Consider the following 25,084-nt stretch of genomic DNA (forward strand, 5'->3'; position numbering starts at 1 on the left):
TGATGGATTTTGCCTGTGGCATTTAATGTGCAACGGGCCACAATAGTTTACTTCCCTGTCCCTGTCCTGTCATAGTTTTGTCGATAAATGTGGTAAATATATATATGGAGCACATCAGTGCCAATATCTAAATAAACTCACACACAATAAGGCACAATTACACAGGATTTGTGTCAGAGAGCTTGCAGAATGCTGAAAAAGAAGGTCATAAAGTTTGTACTTAAAGTTTACTCATTGTGTCTGTTTTTTTAGGTTTAAAGTACATCTACATAGAGCTAAATCTATTATTTGGACACACAAAGGCACATTAAATGATTGTTCAAGCTTAGTGAAATTCTGTCAATTATCACAAAGAATAAATATATCAAATTTATAGAAATGCATTTGGTTAAAAATGTACTTCTATAAAATAAGCCATTCAAAGCAAAACTAGCTTATTTTAAGCTAATACTGTTTTAAGGAGATATTATTAATTGATAGTTTTTTTTATTTTAATGTAGTATTTCAGGTGAGCCTAATGTTGTTGATGGATAAAAATTTCTACAGATGAATTTGTAAAAAATAAATAAATAAATAAATAAATAATCTGTTATCATTGCATTTATCTTGTGGAAAGTATCATAATTCCTGGTTTTACATGGCTTGTGGTATGAATTACAATAAACCTCTTTGTTGTATAAACAATTAGCAAACAGGTCGCAAACTCAATAACAAAGAACCATGCAACTAGATGGAAAATATATAGAGGCTATCAAAAAATGTCTAGCTTAGTATGAAAAATACACACCTGAGGTTTAAGAAAAGCTTTTTATCCTTAACAGTCATAAAATATTAGATTAAAGTCAAATAAAATATATCTTCTCTACTTGGATTGAACAAATTAAAGTCTTCATTTGTCTGCGATTTACTTTAATACTTTGTGCAGCTCCTCGGTTGGCATTTGAGTATGACAACACTGAAAGAAGATCTATTGATGAGCTCACGTATATGCTACTCTAACATTAAGTTTGCTTCAAATGAGATTATCTGTCATGCAGGTGAGACAGGTTGATCTTCAGACAGCGTTCACTATGATGTAACCATGGCAACTCACCATCTCACCCTTCGTTCCAGGGGGTCCGGTGACAGACTGTATAACATAGCGGAAATAAAGGGAGAGAGATAAATTGAGCGTGTTAGGAATTAAAGCATAGTGTCAGTCAAACTACATATTACGTGCAAATCCACACATGCAGATGCACATATGGATGCACCTTTCCTGGTGGACCGCTGTCTCCTTGCTCTCCTTTTAATCCTGGGGGGCCGATGGGTCCGGCGATACCCTAAAAGAAAGTGACAGAGAGTTATAATAAGACAGAGAGAGAGGTTAAGTAGGGAAAAAAAGATTCAGAAGATAATGAAATTAACTCGCATCTTTGTAAATGTCAATGGCATGTGATCACTCACCTGTTTCCCAGATAACCCTGGCAGGCCATCTTTCCCTGGAACACCGTCTCTCCCTGGGACCCCAGGCTTGCCCCCCTCTCCCTGTTTATGTTAAAGATAACCTTGTTACTCAAACAAGCGCCATGCCTCACAGTCACATTGTCAGCAAACATCAGTTTTCAATATCACTTACACAAACACAAACAAAATCAATTTCTGTGCATGGTAATATATGACTCCTGCAGATAAAGTAACTCAATATTGTGTATTCCTTGAAATGCTTTTTTTATCATTTCATTTTTCCTTCTACTTTTTCCCTTATTGTTTGAATCAGATACTAATGTCAACATGTTGTTGTAAGAAACGGCTGCCAGAGTTTATTAATCAATTTATTATCCTCCGCTTTCACAGACGAAGCTTAAACCTAGTCCTAGACTAAAATGTAAATCTGAGCTTTTTCAACTTTCAACTAGAAACTTGTCTGATCTTGTCAGTACCTTTGTTTTATCTTAAGATACACACCAGTTATGCTTTGTTATGTTCATAAAAACTGTTCTCACTGAACTTTTGCCTAATCCTGGTTTAGGTTAATCCCTGTTTATGAAACCTAAATGCAAGTGTTAAATTCATCTTATTTAAAAAAAGGAGTTAAAAATGTATTCTGATATTTTAATACAGATTCAAAGAGTAATTTGAGTGTTTTGAAGTTATATACATAAAATAATATTTTTTTCTAGTAGAATACTGATTTTTGTGGTGTAATGATATCTGATAGCTAATGTTTATTTAAGATATAATTTTCAATCAGATTTACTATTTATGGCTATTATGGCAATTAATCAAGTAGAAAAAGTAGCGTGTTTGGCGAGCTGTCAGGAGAGGGCTCGAACTAGGTGGACTACCGAGTCCAGAGTTTTTCCTCTTGTCCGTGAAAGCGGACAGGACTCGGTGTCCGACCCGATCCCTGAGTGCCCCGAGAGGGATAGTAGAACTAGGAGGAATGGAGATTGGGGTGGTGGAGGGATGCTCGGAAACGAGATATCGAGGTAAGAAGCTTGTGCGAATTTATAGTAGGCTTCTCTTGCTCTGGTTGGATAATTGCGTGATTAGGAAACGAGAAGCCAGCGCCAGCATTAATTATCAGTGCGTGCTCCTCCCGAAATTTGTTTATAGCTAAACATCATTTCACGAGTTCGCACTTACGTATAATTAATCATAGTAACGGTAAAAAGTAGCGTGTTTGGCGAGCTGTCAGGGAGAGGGCTCGGAACTAGGTGGACTACCGAGTCCAGAGTTTTTCCTCTTGTCCGTGAAAGCGGACAGGACTCGGTGTCCGACCCGATCCCTGAGTGCCCCCCAAAAAGCCAATTGACAGCAGCCGAAAACACGTGTAAGCGGCCCCAAAAAAGCTACTGGCTTAGCTAGAAAGGAGGAAGAGCATGGATATGTTAGTTGAAATTGGAATGGTATTAGGATGATATTATGTAGGTGTAGGAGAGTGGGCATGAAAATGTTGTGAGCGCTCTCTAGCGGGGAGTGGTCCACGGCGGTGGGTGCAGTATCCGGCTAGAGCGGTCCACTGTATTAGCAGCATGTGTGAGCGATCGTCTCCGGCGGGAGCTGTCCACGGCGGTGGGTGCAAAGCTCCGGCTTTTGTGGTCTGCTGCTAAAGGCAGTGGGTGCGAGTGGCGTCTCTTACAGGAGCGGTCCACGGCGGTGGGTGCAGGGCTCCGGCCGAGCGGTCCACTGTAACAGCAGCATATGTGAACGACCGTCTCTGGCAGGAGCTGTCCACGGCGGTGGGTGCAGAGCTCCGGCTTTGCGGTCTGCTGCTAAAAGCAGTGGGTGCATGTGCGCCTCTTGCGGGAGCGGTCCACGGCGGTGGGTGCATGCTCCGGCTTAGAGCGGTCCACTGTAATGGCAGCATGTGTGAACGACCGTCTCTGGCGGGAGCTGTCCACGGCGGTGGGTGCAGAGCTCCGGCTTTTGCGGTCTGCTGCTAAAGCAGTGGGTGCGAATGTGGCGTCTCTAGCGGGAGCGGTCCACGGCGGTGGGTGCAATGCTCCAGCTTAGAGCGGTCCACTGTAATAGCAGCATGTGTGAACGACCGTCGCTGGCGGGAGCTGTCCACGGCGGTGGGTGCAAAGCTCCGACTTTTGCGGTCTGCTGCTAGAAGCAGTGGGTGCGAGTGAGCGTCTCTAGCGGGAGCGGTCCACGGCGGTGGGTGCAATGCTCCGGCTTAGAGCAGTCCACTGTAATAGCAGCATGTGTGAGCGACCGTCGCTGGCGGAGCTGTCCACGGCGGTGGGTGCAAAGCTCTGGCTTTTGCGGTCTGCTGCTAGAAGCAGTGGGTGCGAGTGTGCGTCTCTGGCGGGAGCGTCCACGGCGGTGGGTGCAATGCTCCTGCCTGTGTTGGCCACTGCGGTGGCAAGTTTTGTATACCATCATCTACGGCGGGAGGCGGTCCACGGCGGTGGGTGCAATGCTCCTGCCTGTGTTGGCCACTAGTACCATCATCTACGGCGGAGCGGTCCACGGCGGTGGGTGCAATGCTCCTGCCTGTGTTGGCCACTGCGGTGGCAGGTTTTGTATAATGTCATTTACAGTGGAAGCGGTCCACAGCAGTGGGTGCAATGCTCTGCCTGTGTTGGCCACTGCGGTGGCGGGTTTGTATATTGTCGTGTACAGCGGAGCGGTCCACGGCGGTGGGTGTCAATGTCTCCTACCTGTGTTGGCCACCAGCGTGGCGGGGTTTGTATATTGTCGTATACGGCGGGAGCGGTCCACGGCGGTGGGTGCAATGCTCCTGCCTGTGTTGGCCACAGCGGTGGCGGGTTTGTATGTTGTCATGTACAGCGGAGCGGTCCACGGCCGGTGGGTGCAATGCTCCTGCTTGCAGTCTGCTGCTGAAGGCAGTGGAGTGCGTGTGAGCGTCTCTAGCGGAGTGGTCCACGGCGGTGGGTGCAGTACTCCGGCTAGAGCAGTCCACTGTAATAACAGCATGTGTGAACGACCGTCGCTGGCGGGAGCTGTCCACGGCGGTGGGTGCAAAGCTCCGGCTTTTGTGGTCTGCTGCTAAAAGCAGTGGGTGCGAGTGTGCGTCTCTAGCGGGGCGGTCCACGGCGGTGGGTGCAGAGCTCCGGCAGAGCAGTCCACTGTAATAGCAGCATGTGTGAACGACCGTCGCTGGCGGAGCTGTCCACGGCGGCGGTGCAAAGCTCCGACTTTGCGGTCTGCTGCTAGAAGCAGTGGGTGCGAGTGTGCGCTCTCTAGCGGAGCGGTCCACGGCGGTGGGTGCAGGGCTCCGGCTTAGAGCAGTCCACTGTAATAGCAGCTTGTGTGAATGACCGTCTCTGGCGGGAGCTGCCCACGGCGGTGGGTGCAGAGCTCCGGCTTTGCGGTCTGCTGCTAGAAGCAGTGGGTGCAAGTGTGTCTCTGGCGGAGTGGACCACGGCGGTGGGTGCAATGCTCCTGCCTGCGTTGGCCACCGCGGTGGCAAGTTTGTATACCGTCATCTCACGGGCGGGAGCGGTCCACGGCGGTGGGTGCAATGCTCCTGCCTGTGTTGGCCACACTGCGGTGGCGGGTTTGTATACCATCATCTACGGCGGAGCGGTCCACAGCGGTGGGTGCAATGCTCCTGCCTGTGTTGGCCACTGCGGTGGCGGGTTTTGTATGCCGTCATCTACGGCGGGAGCGGTCCACGGCGGTGGGTGCAATGCTCCTGCCTGTGTTGGCCACTGCGGTGGCAGGTTTTGTATACCGTCATCTACAGCGGGAGCGGTCCGCGGCGGTGGGTGCAATGCTCCTGCCTGTGTTGGCCACTGTGGTGGCAGGTTTTGTGTGCTATTGTGTAAGGAGCGGTCCACAGCGGTGGGTGCAATGCTCCTGCCTGTGTTGGCCACTGCGGTGGCAGGTTTGTATACCATGATCTACAGCGGGAGCGGTCCACGACGGTGGGTGCAATGCTCCAGCCTGTGTTGGCCACTGCGGTGGCAGGTTTTGTAGACTGTCGAAAGCGGCGGAGCGGTCCATGGCGGTGGGTGCAGTACTCTAGCTAGAGTGGTCCGCTGTTAAGGCGGTGGGAGTGTATTAGCATCTCTGGCGGGGAGCGGTCCACGGCGGTGGGTGCAGTGCTCCTGCTTGTGTTGGCCACTGCGGTGGCAGGTTTGTATAGGGTCATCTACGGCGGGAGTGGTCCATGGCGGTGGGTGCGATGCTCCTGCTTGAGCTGGCCACTGCAGTGGCGAATTTTGTATATGGTCGTTTGCTGCGGGAGCGGTCCACGGCGGTGGATGCGATGCTCCTGCTTGGCATTGCCACTCCTGTGGCAGATTTTGTATACGAACGTCTATAGCGGGAGTGGTCCATGGCGGTGGGTGCGATGCTCCTGCTTGAGCTGGCCACTGCAGTGGCGAATTTTGTATATGGTCGTTTGCTGCGGAGCGGTCCACGGCGGTGGATGCGATGCTCCTGCTTGGCATTGCCACTCCTGTGGCAGATTTTGTATCTGAACGCCTATAGCGGAGCTGACCAGGGCGGTGGGTGCAATGTTCCTGCTTGGTATGTCCACTGTGGTGGCAGATTTTGAATATGGCTGTTTATAGCGGGAGCCGTCCAGGGCGGTGGGTGCGATGTTCCTGCTTGGTGTGGTCGCTGCGGTGGCGGATTTTGTATTTGGTCGTATACAGCGAGAGCTGGCCGTTGTAGAAGGAGTGATGCCGTGCCTTGGGTGATCCTCGCGGGGGTGGTAGGTTTGGAGTTCTGTTGGGACTGGTTAGGGTCTGGAGGGCTTTTTGATGAGTGATTGGTCTGAACGAATGTAGCTTTTGTATGCGTTAGAAGACCAGCGGCCGAGGGTTTGGATTTGCTGTTGGAAGAGACCTTTCTCTGCTGCAGTGGTGGCTGCCCCTATTCTGAAGGAATGTGTGGAGAAATTTTTTTTTTTTTTTTTTTTTTTTTTTTTAAGATAGGACTGATTTGAGGTGCTTTTGGAACCAGAATCGAGATACGGGGTGGTTGGAATCATCTGTGAACAGAGGGTCGAGTGGAGTTTAGTTTGGGATTTCCTGTATTGGAGAAAGCTAGAAGTGTTTGAAGGGGAAAAGTAGGAGTTTGGAGGTTAAAAATATATATGAAATGCCCATTTTTGGTCTGGTCCGTTTTACTTTGTTTGATGAAAAAGGATACGGTTTCGTGGTCTACGATAGATAGGTCGGAAATAGTGGGGTGAATATTTGGGTCGAATCTGGAGTTGACTGTAAATTCTGAACATCTGAGGAAACCGAAAAAGGCCAGAATGAACATTGCATCGAGTGCGAGCAGTATGGATAGAAGAGTAGCCTCTGCGGAGGGTGGATATGCATTTTGAGAGAATTTCGAGGTGATGGGCATCCTTGAGTCGGATCGGAGAGGATGCCTTCTTTGGATGCCCTTGATTAAAAAGTGAAGTCTGAGCATTGGTTATTTGAGGTGAGGCGATGCCGTGGATGAGTTCATGGAAAAATTGGATACCACTCAAGTAGCCCTTAATAGAACTGACTTGCAGGGTTTTTTTTTTTTTTTTTTTTTTTTGTTAAGAAAGGAGATGAAAGAAGTGATGGATAGCAGGGAAAAATCAGGGATTGGAGGTTATACCTTTGCCTGGAAAGATTTAAAGCATTTCCAAGCGGTCAGGTAAGATTGCAGGGTTCTGTGAGAAACTGCTTGTAGGATTGAGTCGAGGGAGGCTTGAGGAGGGACCTTAAAGGATGGTTCGCTGGAATATTAGTTGTGAAAAGAGAAGCACCTGGGTTGCATAGGGTTCCGCTTCTGGTGCCAGCATCCTGGATTTCTGCAAGGATCTGTGCTTTGATGGAATTGGGGACGGGGGTGGGGTCCGGTGCGGCGGCATTTGAGGGCATAGGAAGAAGGTTAGCAGTGGATACTGAGAAAGGGTGGTGGGCGATGGGAGAGTTGGCGGGGGGGTAACTCATGGGAGCTACTTGTGGGGTGGGGTTGGAGCTCACGGCGGCTATGGCAGGGGATCTAGGGGAAAAGAGTGGAAAGATAGGGAGGTAAAGAAGAATAGGTGTGTAAAGATGATGGGGGTCTTGAACCTGGGTTCAGACTGGTAGCAGAAAATTAGGGAGGGGAGGAGGAATAGGAGGTGGTACGGCTGGGATCGTCAGTGGAGGCATCTGTGTGCCTGTGCTGGCACCTATGGCTGGCTGGGCTGTGGGAACAGAAATGGACGAGTTAGGTCCTGGAGGAATAGGAGAAACTTGAGGCTGGTAAATAACGGACAGTGGATTGGGGGGGGCTGGTTGCCAGGCATGGTCGGGAGAGACTTGGGCAGAGTACTGTTGGTGTGGGTTCAACTGATCCAATGAACAGAGTGGGTACAGGCTAGGCTGATGGCTTGTGGGGGCTGGAGCCGTGGTGCTTGCTGCGTGGGTTGTTTGCTGGAAACTGGAGGAAGAGCTGCTGGTGTTTGGGTCCTGGGCTTTGCTAGCAGTAGCTGGGAGCCTTCTGCCGCCTCCTGGTGGGCGGAGGCTTAATACGGGTGCAGATGCTGACTTCTCGGGTCTTCCCCTGGGAGAATTACGGCTTCTTCTAGTTGTTTCCTTTCTTTTGGCTGGAGGAGAAATGTTTGGCGAAGCTGCGCCTGTTTGATAAGTCGAGTACAGCGAGAGAAGCTCGGCTTTGTTAGCGCGGCGGGAGAACGGAATGTTCGCGTTTGCGAGTGCTTGACGCAAAGCCGGAATTGTCCATTTTGTTGCGGATGGAGCGGAAGAAAAGGCTGCACGGTAGGGAGAAGCTGGGGAAGCTTGAGGACGTCTGGCAGGTGGAGGCGAACGTGATCTTAATCGCGTTGGCGAAAGGATAGTCACTCGCGTTAGTTTTCTGCCTCTGGGCGAAGCCGCGCGCTCGTTTGAAGTTCCGGGCGGGGCGTTAGCGTGCTTGCTCAGCGGAGTCGTGGAGGGCTCGGTGTCCTCGATTTCGTAGGTTTCTGGCGATTGGTCTTGTTCGGACATGCTGGATACCATGCTCGGAAACGAGATATCGAGGTAAGAAGCTTGTGCGAATTTATAGTAGGCTTCTCTTGCTCTGGTTGGATAATTGCGTGATTAGGAAACGAGAAGCCAGCCGCGTTAATTATCAGTGCGTGCTCCTCCCGAAATTTGTTTATAGCTAAACATCATTTATGGCTATTATGGCAATTAATCAAGTAGAAATACACTTAAGTAGACTTATGTATGCTATTTATAAACAGCAGAGGTGTGTATGTATATATATATATATATATATATATATATATATATATATATATATATATATATATATATATATAAACTAGGTCGAGTAATGTAGCTAGAGTATTGCAGTGTATCACAAGATATGATACTCTTCCATGCAATACATGCATCACAATATCATAATTTGATTGTGCCTGAAACAGCACCAAATGCCTGACTGAGACCAAGTGTGTCCATCCGAGAAAGTGAATTGGGGTTCAGTTTCAATCTTTCTTGCACTTCTTAAAAGCGTTTCTGACTGCACTGTGAAACAGCTATATTGCTTTTCAAATCCAAAGCCAAGTGCTATCACACAGCTGACACTTTTTGTCTTTTGTTGATCGAACATTTAACCACGCATTGCTTCACCTTCGCCATTTGGCCAATTAGTTGAAGAGGGAAAAATGTAATATAGGATTTTTCATTATTTGAAATGCTCTGTAGTATATGTTGGTCTGCTATGTTTGTTTACTTACCACTTGTCCTGGAAGCCCTGGAGGTCCTTGTGGTCCCTGCAAACATAAAAAGTGCTGCATTCATCCCTACTTATATAAAAAATATAAATCACCCTTACCTATAAGAACAATATGTATATATAAAGCACACAGGATCTATTGACCATCTACAGTTCACTGATATTTAAGTGCTGAAATAAGCCTACGCAAGAAAAACATTTTACTTTCTGAAATGTAAGGGCAAACTGAAGAATACAAGAGTCAAGGATAAATAAGGCAAAGAGAAACAGAGCATGTGAAGAGGCTCTAAGCTGAAGCTGCAGAGATTGTCTAATGACCTCTGTGGAAAGACAGAGGTCAAACTCCTCTGAGCTGTTGGAATGACTCCAATATTGCGTTTTTATCTTACTATTGCTCCTGGAGTGCCTGGAGGTCCAGGTAACCCTCTGTTGCCCTGAGGTCCAGGAGGGCCCTTGAAGAATGAAGAGGAAAGATTGAAGAGTGAGTAAACTGGTGGGTTAGTTATGTAATTCCAAAAACACACTGCTGTGTATCAAATCGCCTGTAGCAAGGTGTTCATACTCAGCTAGAAAACTTACTTGAACTCCAATGCCTGATTCTCCTTGGTCACCCTAAACATGACAAACAAACATGTGAACAAATAAAGACGTATTTTATATGTTATTTGCATCTTTAATAACAAAGCTGAGGAAATAAGGAACAAAGTAGGGACAAAATAACTTTCATGCTTTTATGGTTAATTCAAAATGACTGCTAATGAATAAAATTATAGGGTCCATGTCAAATAATGCAGCATTAACCTTCACACCAGGAGCCCCTGGGGGTCCATTTCCACCCATAGGTCCCTGAAATATCAAAACAAAGGTTAGAAAAAGGTTTTTTAATTTAAGTATTACATTACACTACATATACATACGGTAGGTCCTCTTATTCCTGGTTCTCCTGAATTCCCCTGTGCAAAATACATATTTGGTATGAATAGTGGGCTACTACAAATAAAAAGCACACATATACACACATGCACATATAACACAAAAGCTCTGAGCAGACATACTGTATACTGTACTTTTGACAAAGACTATACAAATATTTGACACATTTATTTCTGTTCAAAGGTTTGGAGTCAGTAAAATTCTAAAATATGTTTGAAAGAAGTATACAAAACAAAGCTGCATGTATTTGATAAAAAAGTTTTTGCAAATATTATTACAGTTAAAAAAACATTTATTGTATTTGAAAATATAATTTATTCCTTTGATGGCAAACCTGAATTTTCCAGTCTTAAGTGTCACATGATCCTTCAGAAATCATTCTAATAAATATTTCTTTCCAAAAAATAAATAAAAAAATACTGACCCCCAACTTTTGAATGGTAGTAAATAAACATTAAAAGCATTCACATAAAACAATATATATATTTACAAACTAATTTAATATCTAACAGACATACATGAATGCACAAATACACACAAACAAACTATGGAGACATTGACAGCCCCCTTCCCAATGTTAGCAAAGCATCCTACAATCTCAGCCACAGAAAACCTACCGGTCTGCCCAGCACTCCTGGGAACCCAGGCAAGCCCTAGAGAGAGGAAGGAAGGGATGGAGAGACAGGAAGTGTAGAGAGAGCAGAGGTGTGATGGTCCAAATTTCAAGTGGAGTGGAATTAGAAGTTGAAGGAAGTGGGATTGCAAAAAGGAGTGGAGGAGTAAAAGGGGAGACAGAGTGGTTAGCGGATAGAAGCTGTGCTGCATTGTTACTTCTGTGTTGTTTATCTATGGAGCCTCAGGCAAAGGAAGTCAGCTAGTGCTCACAGCAAGGCCTAGTACTCGCATCAAATCCCCAGGCTTTCCTACAATGGCAAGCCCAAGAGAGGCTGCCGTGTTGGGATGATGTTACTTACAGGTAGGCCTGGTGGACCGGCCGGTCCCTTCAAACCCTGCTCCAGAGGAGAATAAATAAATGTGTGAGAGAGAGTCAAAGCTCTCCTCTTACCCACTAATGCTAAACTCTCTTTAATGTAAATTCATGAGTGACAACATCTTTTCATATTGTATGGGTACTACAATACCATATATTTGACTTATTCATCACGGTAAGTTCCGAAAAGCAATTTAAGTTCTGCATCTGCATTTCACAAAACATTACCAGGCTCTTAAATGAGAGCGAGATTTATGGGACTCACCATTTTCTGGTCATCTTACTTGGTGGTTTGTTGTAATTACAGTAGACCAATGTGCATGACAGTTATATCATAGGAATGCATTAGGCATCATCAGAAGGTGATACCTGCCTGTGCTAAGGACATTCTGGTTCACAGATAAGTATGAGCTCCCTCAGTATCATATACAGTTTCAGTTTGTGTGACTTTTTTTGCCCATTTTGTCATCCACTAGACAAAAACTGTCACATTACTCCACAACAAGTCACATTATGTACACATGATGCAGGATAAGTTACACACTAAAGTTTAATAATTAGTGTAGCTATCCAATAAGCATGAGCATAACTAATAATGATGCTTGCCTTAAAAAATAACATCAATATTAATTAGACACTGAGCAATTAAAATAATTTTTTTTACAATAATCTGTCAACGTTGCCACTGGAATTTGTTTCTCACCGGCTTCCCATCTGACCCTGGTTTTCCTGGCTCTCCTGGACTTCCCTAAGATAAGAGAAGCAGAGTTTTATTGTAAAATTAAATGAACAGAGACTAAGTACAACTGTCAGTTAAGGCCAGTAAAAGCGGAGCCTCACTGGGGAGCCATCTTTTCCACTTTCTCCACTGGATCCTCTTTCTCCCTTCTCCCCACGAGGACCTGTGTAGCCCTGTTAGAGGGACACATCACAGATCAGATCGTCAACTAAGGTCACAAACTATAAAGAGGCATGCTGCTACAGATATAAACAGTGTATCTAAAGGATTTTTTAAATAAAATTTAAGACCCTTTTAGGAGCTACACAAATTATATGAGCAGGTTAGGGCAATGTCTGTGGTAACATGTCAAACTGTAAAATGACTGCAAAAAGCATGATTTACAGTAACAAAAAAACTTTAGTTTAGTTCGTTAGTTTTCGTTAGTTTACGTTTTTAAGGTTTAAATAAATGTTTTAGAACCCTCACTCGCTCTCCTGTAGGTCCAGGAGGTCCTACTGGACCAGCCTCTCCTCTGATACCTTGGGGGCCTGGAAGACCCCTTGGACCAGGCAAACCACTCTGAGCTGTGGCAGAATCACCCTTAGAACACACACACTTAATATGTTAGTACACACAAAACTGTCAACATTTAGTTCTCAACTGTCATTAGTGCACTACAAATGTGAGTTTTATTTTGTTTTACCTTTGGTCCTGGAGGCCCCCCTAGGCCAGGCAATCCAGCGGGACCCTAAAAAAGAGAATATTTATTCCATATAAAAACAAGAAAGTACACCAAGCACCATATGCGAGCTAGATTATCTGTTCTGAAATTACATTTAATACATATATTATGGAAGAAAGTTCACCAGCAAAATAAATGTATTTATTTATTTATTTTTGCTGGAGCATTTTTTTAAGTGAGGCAAAGTTACTTTTGAATCCTGCATGAGCATGCATGAATTATAGTAATGGCACTTACAGCTGGCCCTCTGTCCCCTTTCTCCCCTTTCTCCCCCTGGTAACAAAGACAAATTTTAATCTCATTTATACTGTGACTTCACATTAAGAGTATTTTTTCCTTAGCTTCAGTAAAACAGCAACTGTAACTTAATATTAATAGTAATATTAATATTAATGCTCTTTTCCTCTTTACCTTGTCCCCAGGTCTGCCAGCTTCTCCAAGTTCACCGGCTCGTCCAGGTACTCCTGGTATTCCTGGCTTTCCGGGTTCACCTGCCTGTCCTGGTGGACCTTCTGGGCCTCTTTCTCCAATTGCCCTGCCTGGAGGACCCTGTGGGCCAGGAGGTCCTTTCTCACCCAGCTCTCCTTTCACACCTCGTTCACCCGGAAGACCCCGTGCACCCTGAAAAAAAGAGAACAAGTTTTAAAAAAGAAGAGAGGATGAAACAGTGAAGAAATATGTGAAGAGTTCCTTGATGTTTTATCCAGAAATACCAGAATAAAAACAGAAATACGTTTCAGCACCATGGTCAGCACCCAATGAGTTTTTGCATAATATTCACTGCAAAAGGTACCAAGACACACTACTCATCCAGCTATAAAGCTACCAGCAGCCACTCTGTTGCACATATGTGCAATTATAACTTACATCTGCTCCTGCCGGGCCTCTGGGTCCAACATCTCCTTTTTCTCCCCTCTTTCCCTCTGTCAGTTCACCCAACTTTGATACTAGATTGCTTCTGTCATCAACTAATAGTTTCAGTTCTCTGACCTGCAATGGAAATTGTATGCAAAGAACAGGGGAGAAAGTGACATGTACAACTGCATACAAATTCTGTCAATCTTTTTGATAAATTTCTCAGTACCTCAATGCCAAATTCTGACAAAGCTTTCTTCACATCCTATGGAAAAAAACAGGGGGAAAACAACATTAGTCATCTTGCTGACCATGCATGTGTGACTCTGTGTGCATGAGCGTTTTCCTTACCACTACAGTTCCTGGTCTGCCATCCTCTCCTGGATCACCCTGTCAATCAAAAGAGTTGAATTATTACAGTCAGGCATGCTGAGAGAACCGCCTTATTTCAGCTCTGAGAGCAGTTACCAATAAAATACACCTTCGCAGAAACACACTCACCACATCTCCCTTCAAGCCTGGCAGACCTCTCTCCCCCTACAAAGGTCACATTATTATAACTTGCATTATGATATATAAAAGAGCAACAATTTACTTGCACAAACTTACTCTTTGTCCAGAAGCTCCTGGAACTCCAGATACTCCCTAAATTGATAAAAACGCAATGCACATGAAAGTCACATTCCATTGCTTCACTCATTTTGTCTTTGTTTCATTCAAACAGGGATTAAATGTATGTACTTGAGCTTAATTAAACAAAATTTCTAAAGAAAATGTAGGTGTTGATTTTATCTGAAAAGCAAATACACATAGTCTTTGACAACTGACTTTTACCGCTGTAGAGCCAGCAGTGGTAGATGCTACTTACAGGGGCTCCTGGAGGGCCCTGGGGACCTGGAATAGCTGCTGCTGGCTCCCCTTTAACATACAGCACCTGAAAAAAAAAAAAAAAAAGATTGAGACATACAGCTGTTTGCATAAATTTAGCATCCTCCAGAATTCAAATGTGATTAATATAGTAGCAATCTGCTTAAAACCAAACATATGCACAAACACACGCGTACAGGTCCTGGCGGTCCGACATTTCCAGGAACTCCAGGGGGCCCAGTGGGACCTTGTGGGCCAATAGGTCCTGCGATGCCCTGATCACCTTTCAACCCATCTCGACCCTGAAGAGAGAGAAACAGAGAGGGAGATGAGAGAAATAACCATGATACAAATTAATTTCTTAATTAATGGGCATAAATTTGCACATCAAATAAACTCATCAGTGAAGAGTTTCTCCCATAAGGCTGCTGACTCATAATTACTGACTGCACTCAGCATCAAGCACAGGAAGAAGAGCATCAACGCATTTAAAATGTGTGTGAGAGTGTGTGTGTGTATATGTTTGTGAGTGTGTTTCTATGATTGAAAACATCCATTTAACAACAAATCTGATTTGTGCTGATGGGAAAATTAGCTGTGCGAAACAGACAAATAGCAAAAAGCGAGTAAAAAGGGCAAAGAGACATAATGACATGGACTGAATCACAGAAAACAACAAAATCATTGAGTCATGTGGCCACAAAGTGCAGGAAGAAAACAGCAGGTATAGACAAGGAGAACAAAAAGATACTTTATACATTACCTTTGATGCCACATAGCAAATAAGATCCACATAATGGTAGTAATAACATTTTCCATAACAGTTCTTAGAGAAGCCTTAAATTTGTACATTTTGAAAGTGTTAGGCAGTGTGGAGTATGATAAGCTGTGATGGGCTTGTCTTTTATTGTGAAAGGCAGGAAGAGAGTGAGAACAGGATGATCAGGAAGATAAAGACAAAAGACTCACATCTCTTCCAGCGGGCCCAGACTCTCCTTTATCTCCCTGCAAAGAAGGTATAATCAGATTCGATCAGAATCGAATTATCAAAAATTACAATGCAATCATACACAAGCTTTAAGCAATAGGTGTTTTATTACCTTTCGACCATCCTCTCCTGGCACGCCATCCTCACCCTGAAAAAGTTTGATAGAAAACGAGGCATTAAACACAGACATCTGGATGAGTGTGAGGCGCGTTTTCATAATTTCTGTAATCAAGACTTCCTGTAATCAGCTCTTCCTGTTTTGGTATGAGAACTCTTGTAATTTTGTGCGACTCATTCAAGCAGTAATTTCTCTTCTAAACGCTTCATGCGACATGCAGCCTCGTATTACAGATATATGACGGGTGCCATCCAGCCCAATATAGCTCCCGTAATTACCACAGCTGGTTCAGGGCTGTGATCAGTAAATCAGTAGAAACTGGAGGACGAGTGCGTTTTGGGTAAGCTCGGCTCCAGCGGCATAATCTATCTGAGTCAGGTTAACCGAACATTAGTACACGGCTGACTGAAACTTCTCACATATTTCAACTATAAAGCATATATTAGGCAGAGTTACCTCCCACTGAAAGCTCATTAGGCTGCTAAGAGGGTGATTTATTATCAGCAGGATGGTTTAATCGTCTCGTTTATGGAGGACAAGGGCTGTGGTGTGGTTACTAAACTGGAACGAGAGTTTGCATGCTGCATTTCCAGATCGAGCCTTGATAACAAAAGGCTCAGGATTTAATGCTACTAAAACACAGTATATCAGGAAAGGTTTCTAAAAGGATGTTGGGGTTTTATTAAGATTATATCAGTACTTACAGATTTTCCAGCCAGTCCTGGTTTTCCATCCTCCCCTGCTTTACCCTGAAATAAAGCATGACATTATATTCATGTGACAACTTGCTTATGCTCCAGTATGTGAATTTGTAAGGATAAATGAGTTCAACAGATTTATTTCTTACAGGTGTGCCATTAGCTCCTGGGGGCCCAGGTGGTCCAGGAGGCCCCTGAGGCCCTCTTAGTCCAGCCAAGCCCTAAGGAACCATTAAACGTTGAACAGATTAAAAACTGGATTGATTTGTTGCAGCAAACAGTGGCAACATCATGATGCAACAGACAAATGATTTGACATATGGAGAGACTGGAGTACTCACATCTCTTCCAGGATCCCCTTGTTTTCCTGGATCACCCTACAAAACCAAAAACTTTTACAACAGGATTCAGGTTAGATCTTTTGAATATCAAGCTGATGTATTTGATCTGACCCGTAATCCAGGAGTTCCAGGCGCCCCAGGTTTCCCATCCTGACCGGGTCGTCCATCCAAACCAGCCGCTCCTCTTTCTCCCTGCACATGCATGCGCACATATACAGAAACAATCAATATTAACTAGTCTGTGACACACACATACACAAAAACACTCAGCATCACTGTCAAAATCAATTTTAATTTTCTCACCATTGGGTGGTCACCAGTTTAAATGAATAATAATGAGCATGTGTTGACTGACAGATCCAATCTTTGTCACGAATAACACCTTTCTGACAGCATCACATATACGCATGCCAAAAGCAGCAGTCATCAGCAGTCATCAACTTAATTAATGTAATAAAATCAATGAGGAAATGGACACAGTGATTACGAAAGGACCAGAGGTCAAAAGGATGAATTAGATGAGGACTAGTACAAGTATACATGGTCAAATATAAACTAATTAGTTGTATGTTTTTCTGACAGGAAGCAAAAAGCCCCAACATGGTTTACAATATTCCTCGAGACATCAGTGAGATCTTGTTTTCTCATATCCTGCCACTACAAAACAAAGCCTTGTTTCAGTTCTATAGCACAAATGTTAAACAAAGATTAAACAGTCTCGCAGACAGCCAATAACAAATAATTGCAGAGCTGGTGAGACCTGCTATTTAAAACCCCAAGAGGTAAAACCTGACATAATGAAGTGTGTCACAGCTTCTGCAGTATATAGAGATCCATGACTAAGCAGTTATATTTATACTTTACACTGATTACTGCAGCCAGTTGTACCATTTCAGCCATTTTTCAGCTGTCTACCGCTGCATGACACTCGCTTTCAAAATATTGTCATTGCCGCGCTCTAAAATAGAATGATTTTTGCAAGGATGCTTTTGAAGAGATATTTAAGGAAGCTGCTTATTTTATAGATTCCTCGTTCAAAAAATAATTGATGGTATAGGACACTTGCTTCTCATTATAAAAAAAATGAATATATACACTACTGTTTAACTATTTAAAAAAACACTAACTTTTAAAATAATGAATTATTTGCTAACATTAGTTAATCAATTAACTAATATGAGCAAACAATAAACAATGCATTTATTACGCTATTTAATAATATATGTTAATGTTAGTTAATAAAAATATCATTGTTCATTGTTTATTCAGATAAACAAATGCTAAGATTAACAAATGCTGTAGAAGTATTGTTCAGTCTTAGTTTATAATTACTATTGTTCTTGTTAACTACTGTTAACTAATGGACCTTAATTTAATTTCATGTGTCCATTTAGAGCTGGAGGAACAACAGCCTGTTCATGCCCATCATTCTAACAGAGAACCCTTAAGCAACCCAAAGCTCCCACAAATGTCGGAAAAGCTCTAGGTCTAATGCATGATTTATTTAAAAAGATCTGGGGCTAAAAGGCACTGTTGAAAAATGTATGAATCAAATATTGTTTAGTAATCGCATCATGATTCCCTGAATCTAAATTTCATTGAATCGTGAGCTGCTGAAAGAATACCACCCAAATATAAAACTGATCCTTCAGCCTTTGCAGTAAGTAATGCAGTTCCTTAATCTTTAATACTAATAATAACTTCCTGTCAGAATCTGTCACTCAAACAAAGCTGATTTTTAAGCGTTTGTTGTGCTAAATATGTTTATTTTAGACTTTGTATTTCATGTATCGTGGTCATGTTAATGGTCTCAAGAAACAGTGTGTGATGTCCCACAGTAAAGGGAGAAAACTGGCTGTATTACCTTGTCTCCTGGACTGCCCCTATCGCCTTGGTCACCCTAGAAAAAACAGAGCGAGAATGAGATGTTCAATCTGTTAATAAAAATAATGTTGTACTACAGTGGAGATTTAATGAAAAATAAGTTATCTGAATGTTTAGATTGAATTTAGTTGCATAATATGGTTTCCACTGTCCTAAATAACTGTGTGTTTTAATGGGAATTAGTATATCACTATAGTCAGTGTGTATGCGGCCATAGAAATAAACAAAAACAGATATAAATACATATATAGATCAAACAAATAGCTAAAATAGTCAAAATAGCTAAAAGGCACAAAAACAGTAGGAGGTTCTTACTCTGGCTCCTGGTAGTCCACGTGACCCTTCAGGACCCTAAAAAATAGGTTCAAATTAGGGTCAAATACAAATCACATTACTCCCAAATACACATACTTTATGATCACCATCCGGACTTACACTTAGTCCTGGTGGGCCTGAAGCTCCTGCTTCACCCTTTTGACCTTTAGCCCCATGCTCCCCTGGATCACCTGCCTCTCCCTGGTGTGAAAACAAGTGTATCACAATGACAAAACCAGAATATGCATGACAGGTAGAATGGAAACACTATGAACATTTTACTGTACCTTTTCTCCTCTATCACCTTTCAGTTGTTTCTCTCCAGATGTCTAAGAGAACGAATAATTCAATGGTTCATCCTCAAATACAACAGGTAATTTAAATAAACAGAGGACAGTGAGACGATAAAGACTTAAAAACATACCACATCACCAGGTGGCCCAGGGGGACCTTGTATTCCCTATGATGACCCATAATAAAAATATTTAGATGACACTGACGTTTATGTGGTGGTCCAAACATGAGTGAATTTGTGTTGAGTCAAATATCAGATATTTCACCTGCTCTCCCTTTGGACCTCTTGGTCCGGATGGACCTGGGGTACCCTGCACAGAACAAGGCATTGATCACATGACTAGACAAAAACAAATCACTAATCGAAACCAATAGTCCTAAATACCTTGCAGAGTTGTTTTATTTAAAGGCAAGGTTGATGTTTTTAACTATATGGTTGTTTATTCAATAAATCCATTATCCAATAAAACATGAGTTTTGGAGTCATGGGCCTGGATTTCAATATAATGAGGATTGAAGGTCGTTATATACAAGGAACCATATATAATTTTCATGAATATAAAAAGTCCTGTTTCACTATTAATCTATTGCAATATACATACAATAATTCATTTAATTCTTAATTCATAAAAAATACAAATACAAATACAAAGAGTGTTAGCCCAGTTTTAATATTTGGAAGCTTGTAAGCTATATATCGTACATTTCTTCCATCTTCCCCTGGATCACCGGTGTCTCCCTTTTGCCCAGGTTGACCTGATTGACCTGGCAGTCCCTGGAATATTAAAACACCGTTGTGAGGATGTAGCTTGAATAGTACAATGATTCGCAGCATCAGATAACTGTTTACTCACTCTTAGACCTCTCTCCCCTGGTTTACCCGCCAACCCGGATTCTCCCTGAGAGACAAGAGAAACAGAGCAACATTACATACAAAACACAAACATACTCATAAATGCAGGAATGATGAAAAACTCACTGGAATGCCATCCTCTCCTTTGTCTCCTTTTAGTCCCTGCAAAAACAAAGTAACAGATCAGACTTCCAAACAATAGTTATCTTAGCTATGTTTATTATTCATTAAAGTATTTACAATGTAATGAATGATCTACTAATACAGTAGCTCTAAGCAAGTGTGATGCAGACAAGGATTACCTTGACTATTTGTTACTGCAGTAAGAAAGAAAGATGTTAGAAGGAAAACAAGAAAGAGTTAAATTTTTAAAAAAGCACTGAATAAATCTCATTATCAAAGCAGGTTATTAATATGCTAAAGTAGAAAGAGCAATAACTTTCAAAACATCAGATATGTTAAGGGTGACACATTCATTACCTAAAAAAAGGTTAGTTGATGAGTATTATTTGCAGGTGAAGTTGTTAGAAGCAGCTTTTAATAGATTCCTGTGTTCATGTGTAAATGGGTGCAGACTCTCACATCTTTCCCTTTGGGGCCCATGGGCCCCTGTGGACCAGGACTTCCTGCCTCCCCTCTCTCCCCCAGGTCACCTTGACTGCCCTAGTGTTGCATAGAGAAAAGAGAGGGTGCAATGTATGACACCTTATTCAGGCTGATGCTGAGTCATTTGCATGAACATATGCTCTGGAGTCACTGGAGCAAGAGAGACAGTTTTTACTTTACCTTCGCACCAGGTTTTCCAGACAATCCAGTGAGACCCTAATTAAATAAATAAGCAGTATGTGAAATGTTATGACTTATATAACAGCAGCTGATTGTGAACCGCAGTTAAGAAAAACCAAAGCCTAAAACTGAAGCATTACCTTAATACTTCTACTGCTTTATAAACTTCTTTTCCATCTATCATGAAGACAAACTTACCCGATCACCCTGGTCCCCTTTAGGTCCGGATTGCCCAGGCTCTCCTGCTCCAGGGGCACCCTGTGGGATCGATTAGAAAGTTCCAATCATACGTTTTTACAGTTTCACATGTAGCTTGAAATTAATGTTATAAATAATTTGAAAAACCTCAAGCAATAATAATAATTATAACAAAAGCTTTTATTTTAAAAGTATGTGTGATAAATTAAGCTCAATGTGAATGAAAGTGCAATTTGTATTTTATCTCACTATCAAATCCAGTCAAACATTTCAATGATGAACATTTTTATTCATTCACAAAACTCACCCTTTCCCCTTTTTGTCCAGCACCTCCTTTATCACCTTTAACACCATCGGGACCTGGGAGGCCCTTTTCACCCTAAAGGAAGAAAAAATAGTAGAATTAGTTATAAAATAGTTTTAAATACAACTTCAACAGTAAAAATCAGATTTGAGTGGGATTGTACCATTTGAATGTTAATATAAAAAAGGATTTAACATAAGAATAAAACAGAAATACAGTTATCTGACACAGACAGAGTCTCCGCAGTGTTCCCAAAAGTCATACCCGCTCTCCTTTCTTCCCAAATGAATCTTGACAGTCCTAAAAAAGCCACAGAGAAAAAAGTCAAGAGGGCCATTACAAATGAATGAAATGTTCATATGAATCTGAAAACATTCAATATTCTGGTCTTACACAGCTTCCTGGTTGCCCTTTTTCACCGTCAGCACCCTTAAATCAAATAAATGAATGAATAAATTAATTAATTAATTACAGTACAGATACAAAATAAAATAGAGTAGATATGTGGAATAATTCTGAAATCTTAACTTACCTTTTCTCCAGGAAGGCCGCTGTTCCCTGAAAATCCCTGAAGGCACATATAAATAATTTACAACATGCATGTACACTCATGCATTTTCACATGACTTGTGACTTATCATGGCTTGTGCAGCCACTCACCCTCAGTCCTTGAGGTCCAGGGGGGCCTGCTGAACCTTTATCTCCCTAGCATACAAACAGACACAAATAAGCACTGAATAACCCACAGTTCTCTAATAGGAATATACATCAATGCCTTGTGTAGCTTAACGACATACCTTGTCTCCTGCTGGACCTGGAAGGCCCCTGTCTCCCTAAAAAAACAAAATCATACAAAGAAAAACATCAAAACTCATTTAAATAGCTACATTTGTGGACAATAATTGGTAAAAAGTGCTTAAACAACTTATCACCCATCAAATTGTATCAAAAATAATCCTAGGGAACATTAAAGAGCACAAGGGATATAGTACAATTCTAGAAACATTTATAAAGAGATGCTTCCCATCAAATAGACAAATAGTCACCTTGGCGCCATCTGAACCAGCTGGTCCAGTTTGTCCTCGATCACCCTGAATAAAATAATAAACAAAACTTCATCAACTGATTCATAGATTATGCATTCAGAAAGTGTGTTCATTGCACCTTGATGACACAAGCACGAAAAAAATAGTCATGCGCTGACTTCTGCTCTTTACCTTACTTCCAATTTCACCAGGAGGTCCTCGAGGACCCTGAAACAAAAGTTCACAAATGAAAGAAAAATGAGGTGGAATTTTAGAACACGCAGAAAATATTTCAGTGAAAGCATATCATACCCGATCACCAGGGTCTCCGGTGTTACCTTGGGGGCCTGGTTTACCCTCAATACTCTCACCCTGCAACACAATCACACAAACAAACCAGGTCAAGGAAGTAGACTCATAGACAGGCAACGCACACATTTTACAAAACACAGCTTAAAACAGCATACATACGATGTAAAAAAAATAAATAGCAGAAAAAAACATACAGCTTCTCCTTTGGCTCCTTTTTGTCCAGTCAGTCCTCGTGGGCCCTGAGGACCAGATGGTCCAGCACTTCCCTGAAATTACGGCCAAATACCATTCAGTGCATGTGAATAAACTCAAAAACACACAATGAAGTACACACATCAAAATTTTCAGCAGCACTTGGACAGAAACACACATCCATTTACATTGTCATGAATAATGGAGACACTCACAGGTTCACCTGCATCTCCTTTAGCAGCTACCCCACTACCCACTCCAGGAGGACCCTGTTCCTCCGAATAAGACAGAAGAACACATTTACGTTCAAGAAATGTGAACACTTTACACATTGTATTAGTATGCCATCAGAGAGTTCTCGTGGTGCATCAAATTACTTTGCCCTTGCTGAATCCTTAATCAACATGGGACGTTATAATGAAATGTTAGAGTACTTGCTTCTCTACCTCAAGAAATAATAGATTACTGCTTTAAAATTCTCTAGAAAATAATTTATATCAGCAGTGTGTGGTTGTGTTCTACATGGATTCTAGGTTAAAGGAATATGAAAAGACCATGTACCTTACATTTGGGACTATCAACATGCATTCAATACAATATTTACGCATGTTTACTAATATATGCCAAAAAATAGCCGAAAACTGTGCTTCACATGGTAAAATCTAAATTATTTGATTTTATTAAAATATAATATTTTGAGGTTATTTTATATTTGTGCTTTTTTATTGTTATGCTAGCAATTATTTTCTCTGTATCTTTTTTGGAGAAGACTTTTCAGGCTTCTTTTGAAGAGCAATTTATATATTAACTCACCCTCTCACCAGGGCTGCCTTTTTCACCCTGGAGGAAAATAAAGTGAAACACAAAAACAGACAGGTACATGATTGGCTGAAAGTATACATGAAACTTCAAACAGTGAAAACTATGAATAATATTGCATAGCAATATCGATCTATATAAAAATGCCAGTGGCACTTTTACATATTTTCATAGCTGGGTTAAAATAAGAAAACAAACATGGCAGTGAGATTATTTCTGTGTACTGACAGATATGTGGTTCATTTTACTGCTGTGCAGATATTTTAATGTACACTGATATCTTTATTTTGATCCCTAACCTCAAACAAAGAGTGTTGTGCTATTCAACATTGACCATAAAGACCCTCACTATGCCCAAAGAGTTCAAACAGGAGGGAAAGGAGCATATATACTGCACATTTAGAGAGATCTTTAGCATAGGCAATAGAGGATGGTACAATTATTTCAAAATTATTCCTTTAGAATTTTCAATTTGTGTTACTCACATCCCTACTGAAGCTTTTCATCAAGTTTGGACTGCATACCTGGTCTCATTAACCTCTTAGTATTCCTAAGCTGACTTTTTGAATGGTATTTGTACCTCAGAAGGAATTTGTACAAAAGGTTTTTTTTACTAGCACTTTAAAAGACGGACGTTTTCTGTTGGTTGATTTGGTTGTGGCATGTTTATGTGACAAGTGGTTGAAATGTTGATAAAAATGCAATAAAATTTTTTATTTTGACCTTAATAGAAAGTCCAGCAGTGCCTGGCAACCCGGGGCGACCATCCTGTCCAGGCAGACCTTGTGAACCTGGCTCTCCCTTTGCCCCATCCACACCTTGACGACCAGGAGTGCCCTAAAAGGAAAGAAAGACATGAATTAGGCAATGCAGTTATGCTGTTGTTTACTTCTTGTGTTTCTTACAGGGATCCCTGGTATTCCTGGCTCTCCTTTACGGCCTGGTAAACCTCCTCCAACTGGTTCTCCCTGTAGTAAGTAGCAACAACAAATTATTTCTTGAACCAAACAATTGATGCTCTTGCGGTAAAAGTGACTACATAAAATGCTAAACCAAGGAGTAGAGTTGAGCACTTAAGAGATTAATTTAGAATATCACTCTTACCCTTTCACCTTTCTCTCCCTTTAATCCCTGAGCGCCTGAATTGCCTGGTTCTCCCTGTTAAGCAAAACAGACAATATCGTAAGTGTATATTTGTGTATGTTTGTTTCTACGCATATACAGTATGTTAAGGAGAACTTACAGGGTCTCCTCTTACACCTGGTAATCCCTGAATGCCCTAAAACAACAGAATGACATCAGATAATTAACCAATGTTATAAACAAATTGATGAGATCTTTTTAGCTTTAATATTTTAAGTGGCACTGCACTAAAGAGGATTAAATTAAGAGATTAATAAAGAGATTAATTAAGAGATTAAGATTTTTAGCATGCATCCAGACCTGATTACTATGCTATGTTTATGGATGTGCATGAAGTATATCCACAAATACCGGTCTGAATAGTACCATTTAATTAAAAATTTTCATGATTTCATTCTTACTGGTAATCCAACTGCTCCAGGACGACCTGGAACACCCGGACTGCCATCCAGTCCTGGAAAACCCTGAAAAAGATGAAGGGAAACAAATGGAGAAGGAGTGAGCAATATCAACACTTGTGATCTGTGT

General features: G+C 42.1%; 1 protein-coding gene across 5 annotated transcripts in view; it reads right to left on the reverse strand.

Moving 5' to 3' along the window:
- col7a1 (collagen, type VII, alpha 1) overlaps positions 1-25,084 on the reverse strand; it is a 58,739-nt gene that overhangs the window by 11,846 nt on the left and 21,809 nt on the right. For 4 of the 5 annotated variants that reach the window (XM_043242566.1, XM_043242565.1, XM_043242567.1 and 1 more), the window contains exons 34-90: positions 24,958-25,020; positions 24,657-24,692; positions 24,518-24,571; positions 24,319-24,381; positions 24,137-24,250; positions 23,408-23,434; positions 22,810-22,863; positions 22,597-22,668; positions 22,403-22,462; positions 22,283-22,318; positions 22,112-22,156; positions 21,863-21,898; positions 21,726-21,770; positions 21,598-21,633; positions 21,459-21,494; positions 21,330-21,365; positions 21,069-21,140; positions 20,762-20,821; positions 20,564-20,599; positions 20,360-20,440; positions 19,904-19,939; positions 19,779-19,823; positions 19,628-19,699; positions 19,191-19,235; positions 19,055-19,090; positions 18,918-18,959; positions 18,751-18,831; positions 18,631-18,666; positions 18,296-18,331; positions 16,543-16,623; positions 16,432-16,467; positions 16,240-16,311; positions 16,097-16,141; positions 15,387-15,422; positions 15,256-15,291; positions 14,484-14,588; positions 14,288-14,353; positions 14,029-14,064; positions 13,921-13,956; positions 13,771-13,809; positions 13,649-13,684; positions 13,432-13,554; positions 12,976-13,185; positions 12,802-12,837; positions 12,526-12,570; positions 12,309-12,422; positions 11,942-12,013; positions 11,805-11,849; positions 10,728-10,763; positions 10,095-10,130; positions 9,979-10,023; positions 9,757-9,789; positions 9,567-9,629; positions 9,179-9,214; positions 1,447-1,527; positions 1,254-1,322; positions 1,094-1,129 (exon numbers count right to left, since the gene is read on the reverse strand). In XM_043242566.1, the coding sequence (XP_043098501.1) occupies positions 1,094-1,129; positions 1,254-1,322; positions 1,447-1,527; positions 9,179-9,214; positions 9,567-9,629; positions 9,757-9,789; positions 9,979-10,023; positions 10,095-10,130; positions 10,728-10,763; positions 11,805-11,849; positions 11,942-12,013; positions 12,309-12,422; positions 12,526-12,570; positions 12,802-12,837; positions 12,976-13,185; positions 13,432-13,554; positions 13,649-13,684; positions 13,771-13,809; positions 13,921-13,956; positions 14,029-14,064; positions 14,288-14,353; positions 14,484-14,588; positions 15,256-15,291; positions 15,387-15,422; positions 16,097-16,141; positions 16,240-16,311; positions 16,432-16,467; positions 16,543-16,623; positions 18,296-18,331; positions 18,631-18,666; positions 18,751-18,831; positions 18,918-18,959; positions 19,055-19,090; positions 19,191-19,235; positions 19,628-19,699; positions 19,779-19,823; positions 19,904-19,939; positions 20,360-20,440; positions 20,564-20,599; positions 20,762-20,821; positions 21,069-21,140; positions 21,330-21,365; positions 21,459-21,494; positions 21,598-21,633; positions 21,726-21,770; positions 21,863-21,898; positions 22,112-22,156; positions 22,283-22,318; positions 22,403-22,462; positions 22,597-22,668; positions 22,810-22,863; positions 23,408-23,434; positions 24,137-24,250; positions 24,319-24,381; positions 24,518-24,571; positions 24,657-24,692; positions 24,958-25,020 (3,195 nt within the window). Of the gene's footprint in view, positions 1-1,093; positions 1,130-1,253; positions 1,323-1,446; positions 1,528-9,178; positions 9,215-9,566; positions 9,630-9,756; positions 9,790-9,978; positions 10,024-10,094; positions 10,131-10,727; positions 10,764-11,084; positions 11,121-11,804; positions 11,850-11,941; positions 12,014-12,308; positions 12,423-12,525; positions 12,571-12,801; positions 12,838-12,975; positions 13,186-13,431; positions 13,555-13,648; positions 13,685-13,770; positions 13,810-13,920; positions 13,957-14,028; positions 14,065-14,287; positions 14,354-14,483; positions 14,589-15,255; positions 15,292-15,386; positions 15,423-16,096; positions 16,142-16,239; positions 16,312-16,431; positions 16,468-16,542; positions 16,624-18,295; positions 18,332-18,630; positions 18,667-18,750; positions 18,832-18,917; positions 18,960-19,054; positions 19,091-19,190; positions 19,236-19,627; positions 19,700-19,778; positions 19,824-19,903; positions 19,940-20,359; positions 20,441-20,563; positions 20,600-20,761; positions 20,822-21,068; positions 21,141-21,329; positions 21,366-21,458; positions 21,495-21,597; positions 21,634-21,725; positions 21,771-21,862; positions 21,899-22,111; positions 22,157-22,282; positions 22,319-22,402; positions 22,463-22,596; positions 22,669-22,809; positions 22,864-23,407; positions 23,435-24,136; positions 24,251-24,318; positions 24,382-24,517; positions 24,572-24,656; positions 24,693-24,957; positions 25,021-25,084 lie in introns of all 5 variants that reach the window. The other variant, XM_043242564.1, reaches the window with a different exon arrangement.

The sequence above is a fragment of the Puntigrus tetrazona genome, chromosome 6 (assembly GCF_018831695.1).
Source record: "Puntigrus tetrazona isolate hp1 chromosome 6, ASM1883169v1, whole genome shotgun sequence".
NCBI lineage: Eukaryota > Metazoa > Chordata > Actinopteri > Cypriniformes > Cyprinidae > Puntigrus > Puntigrus tetrazona.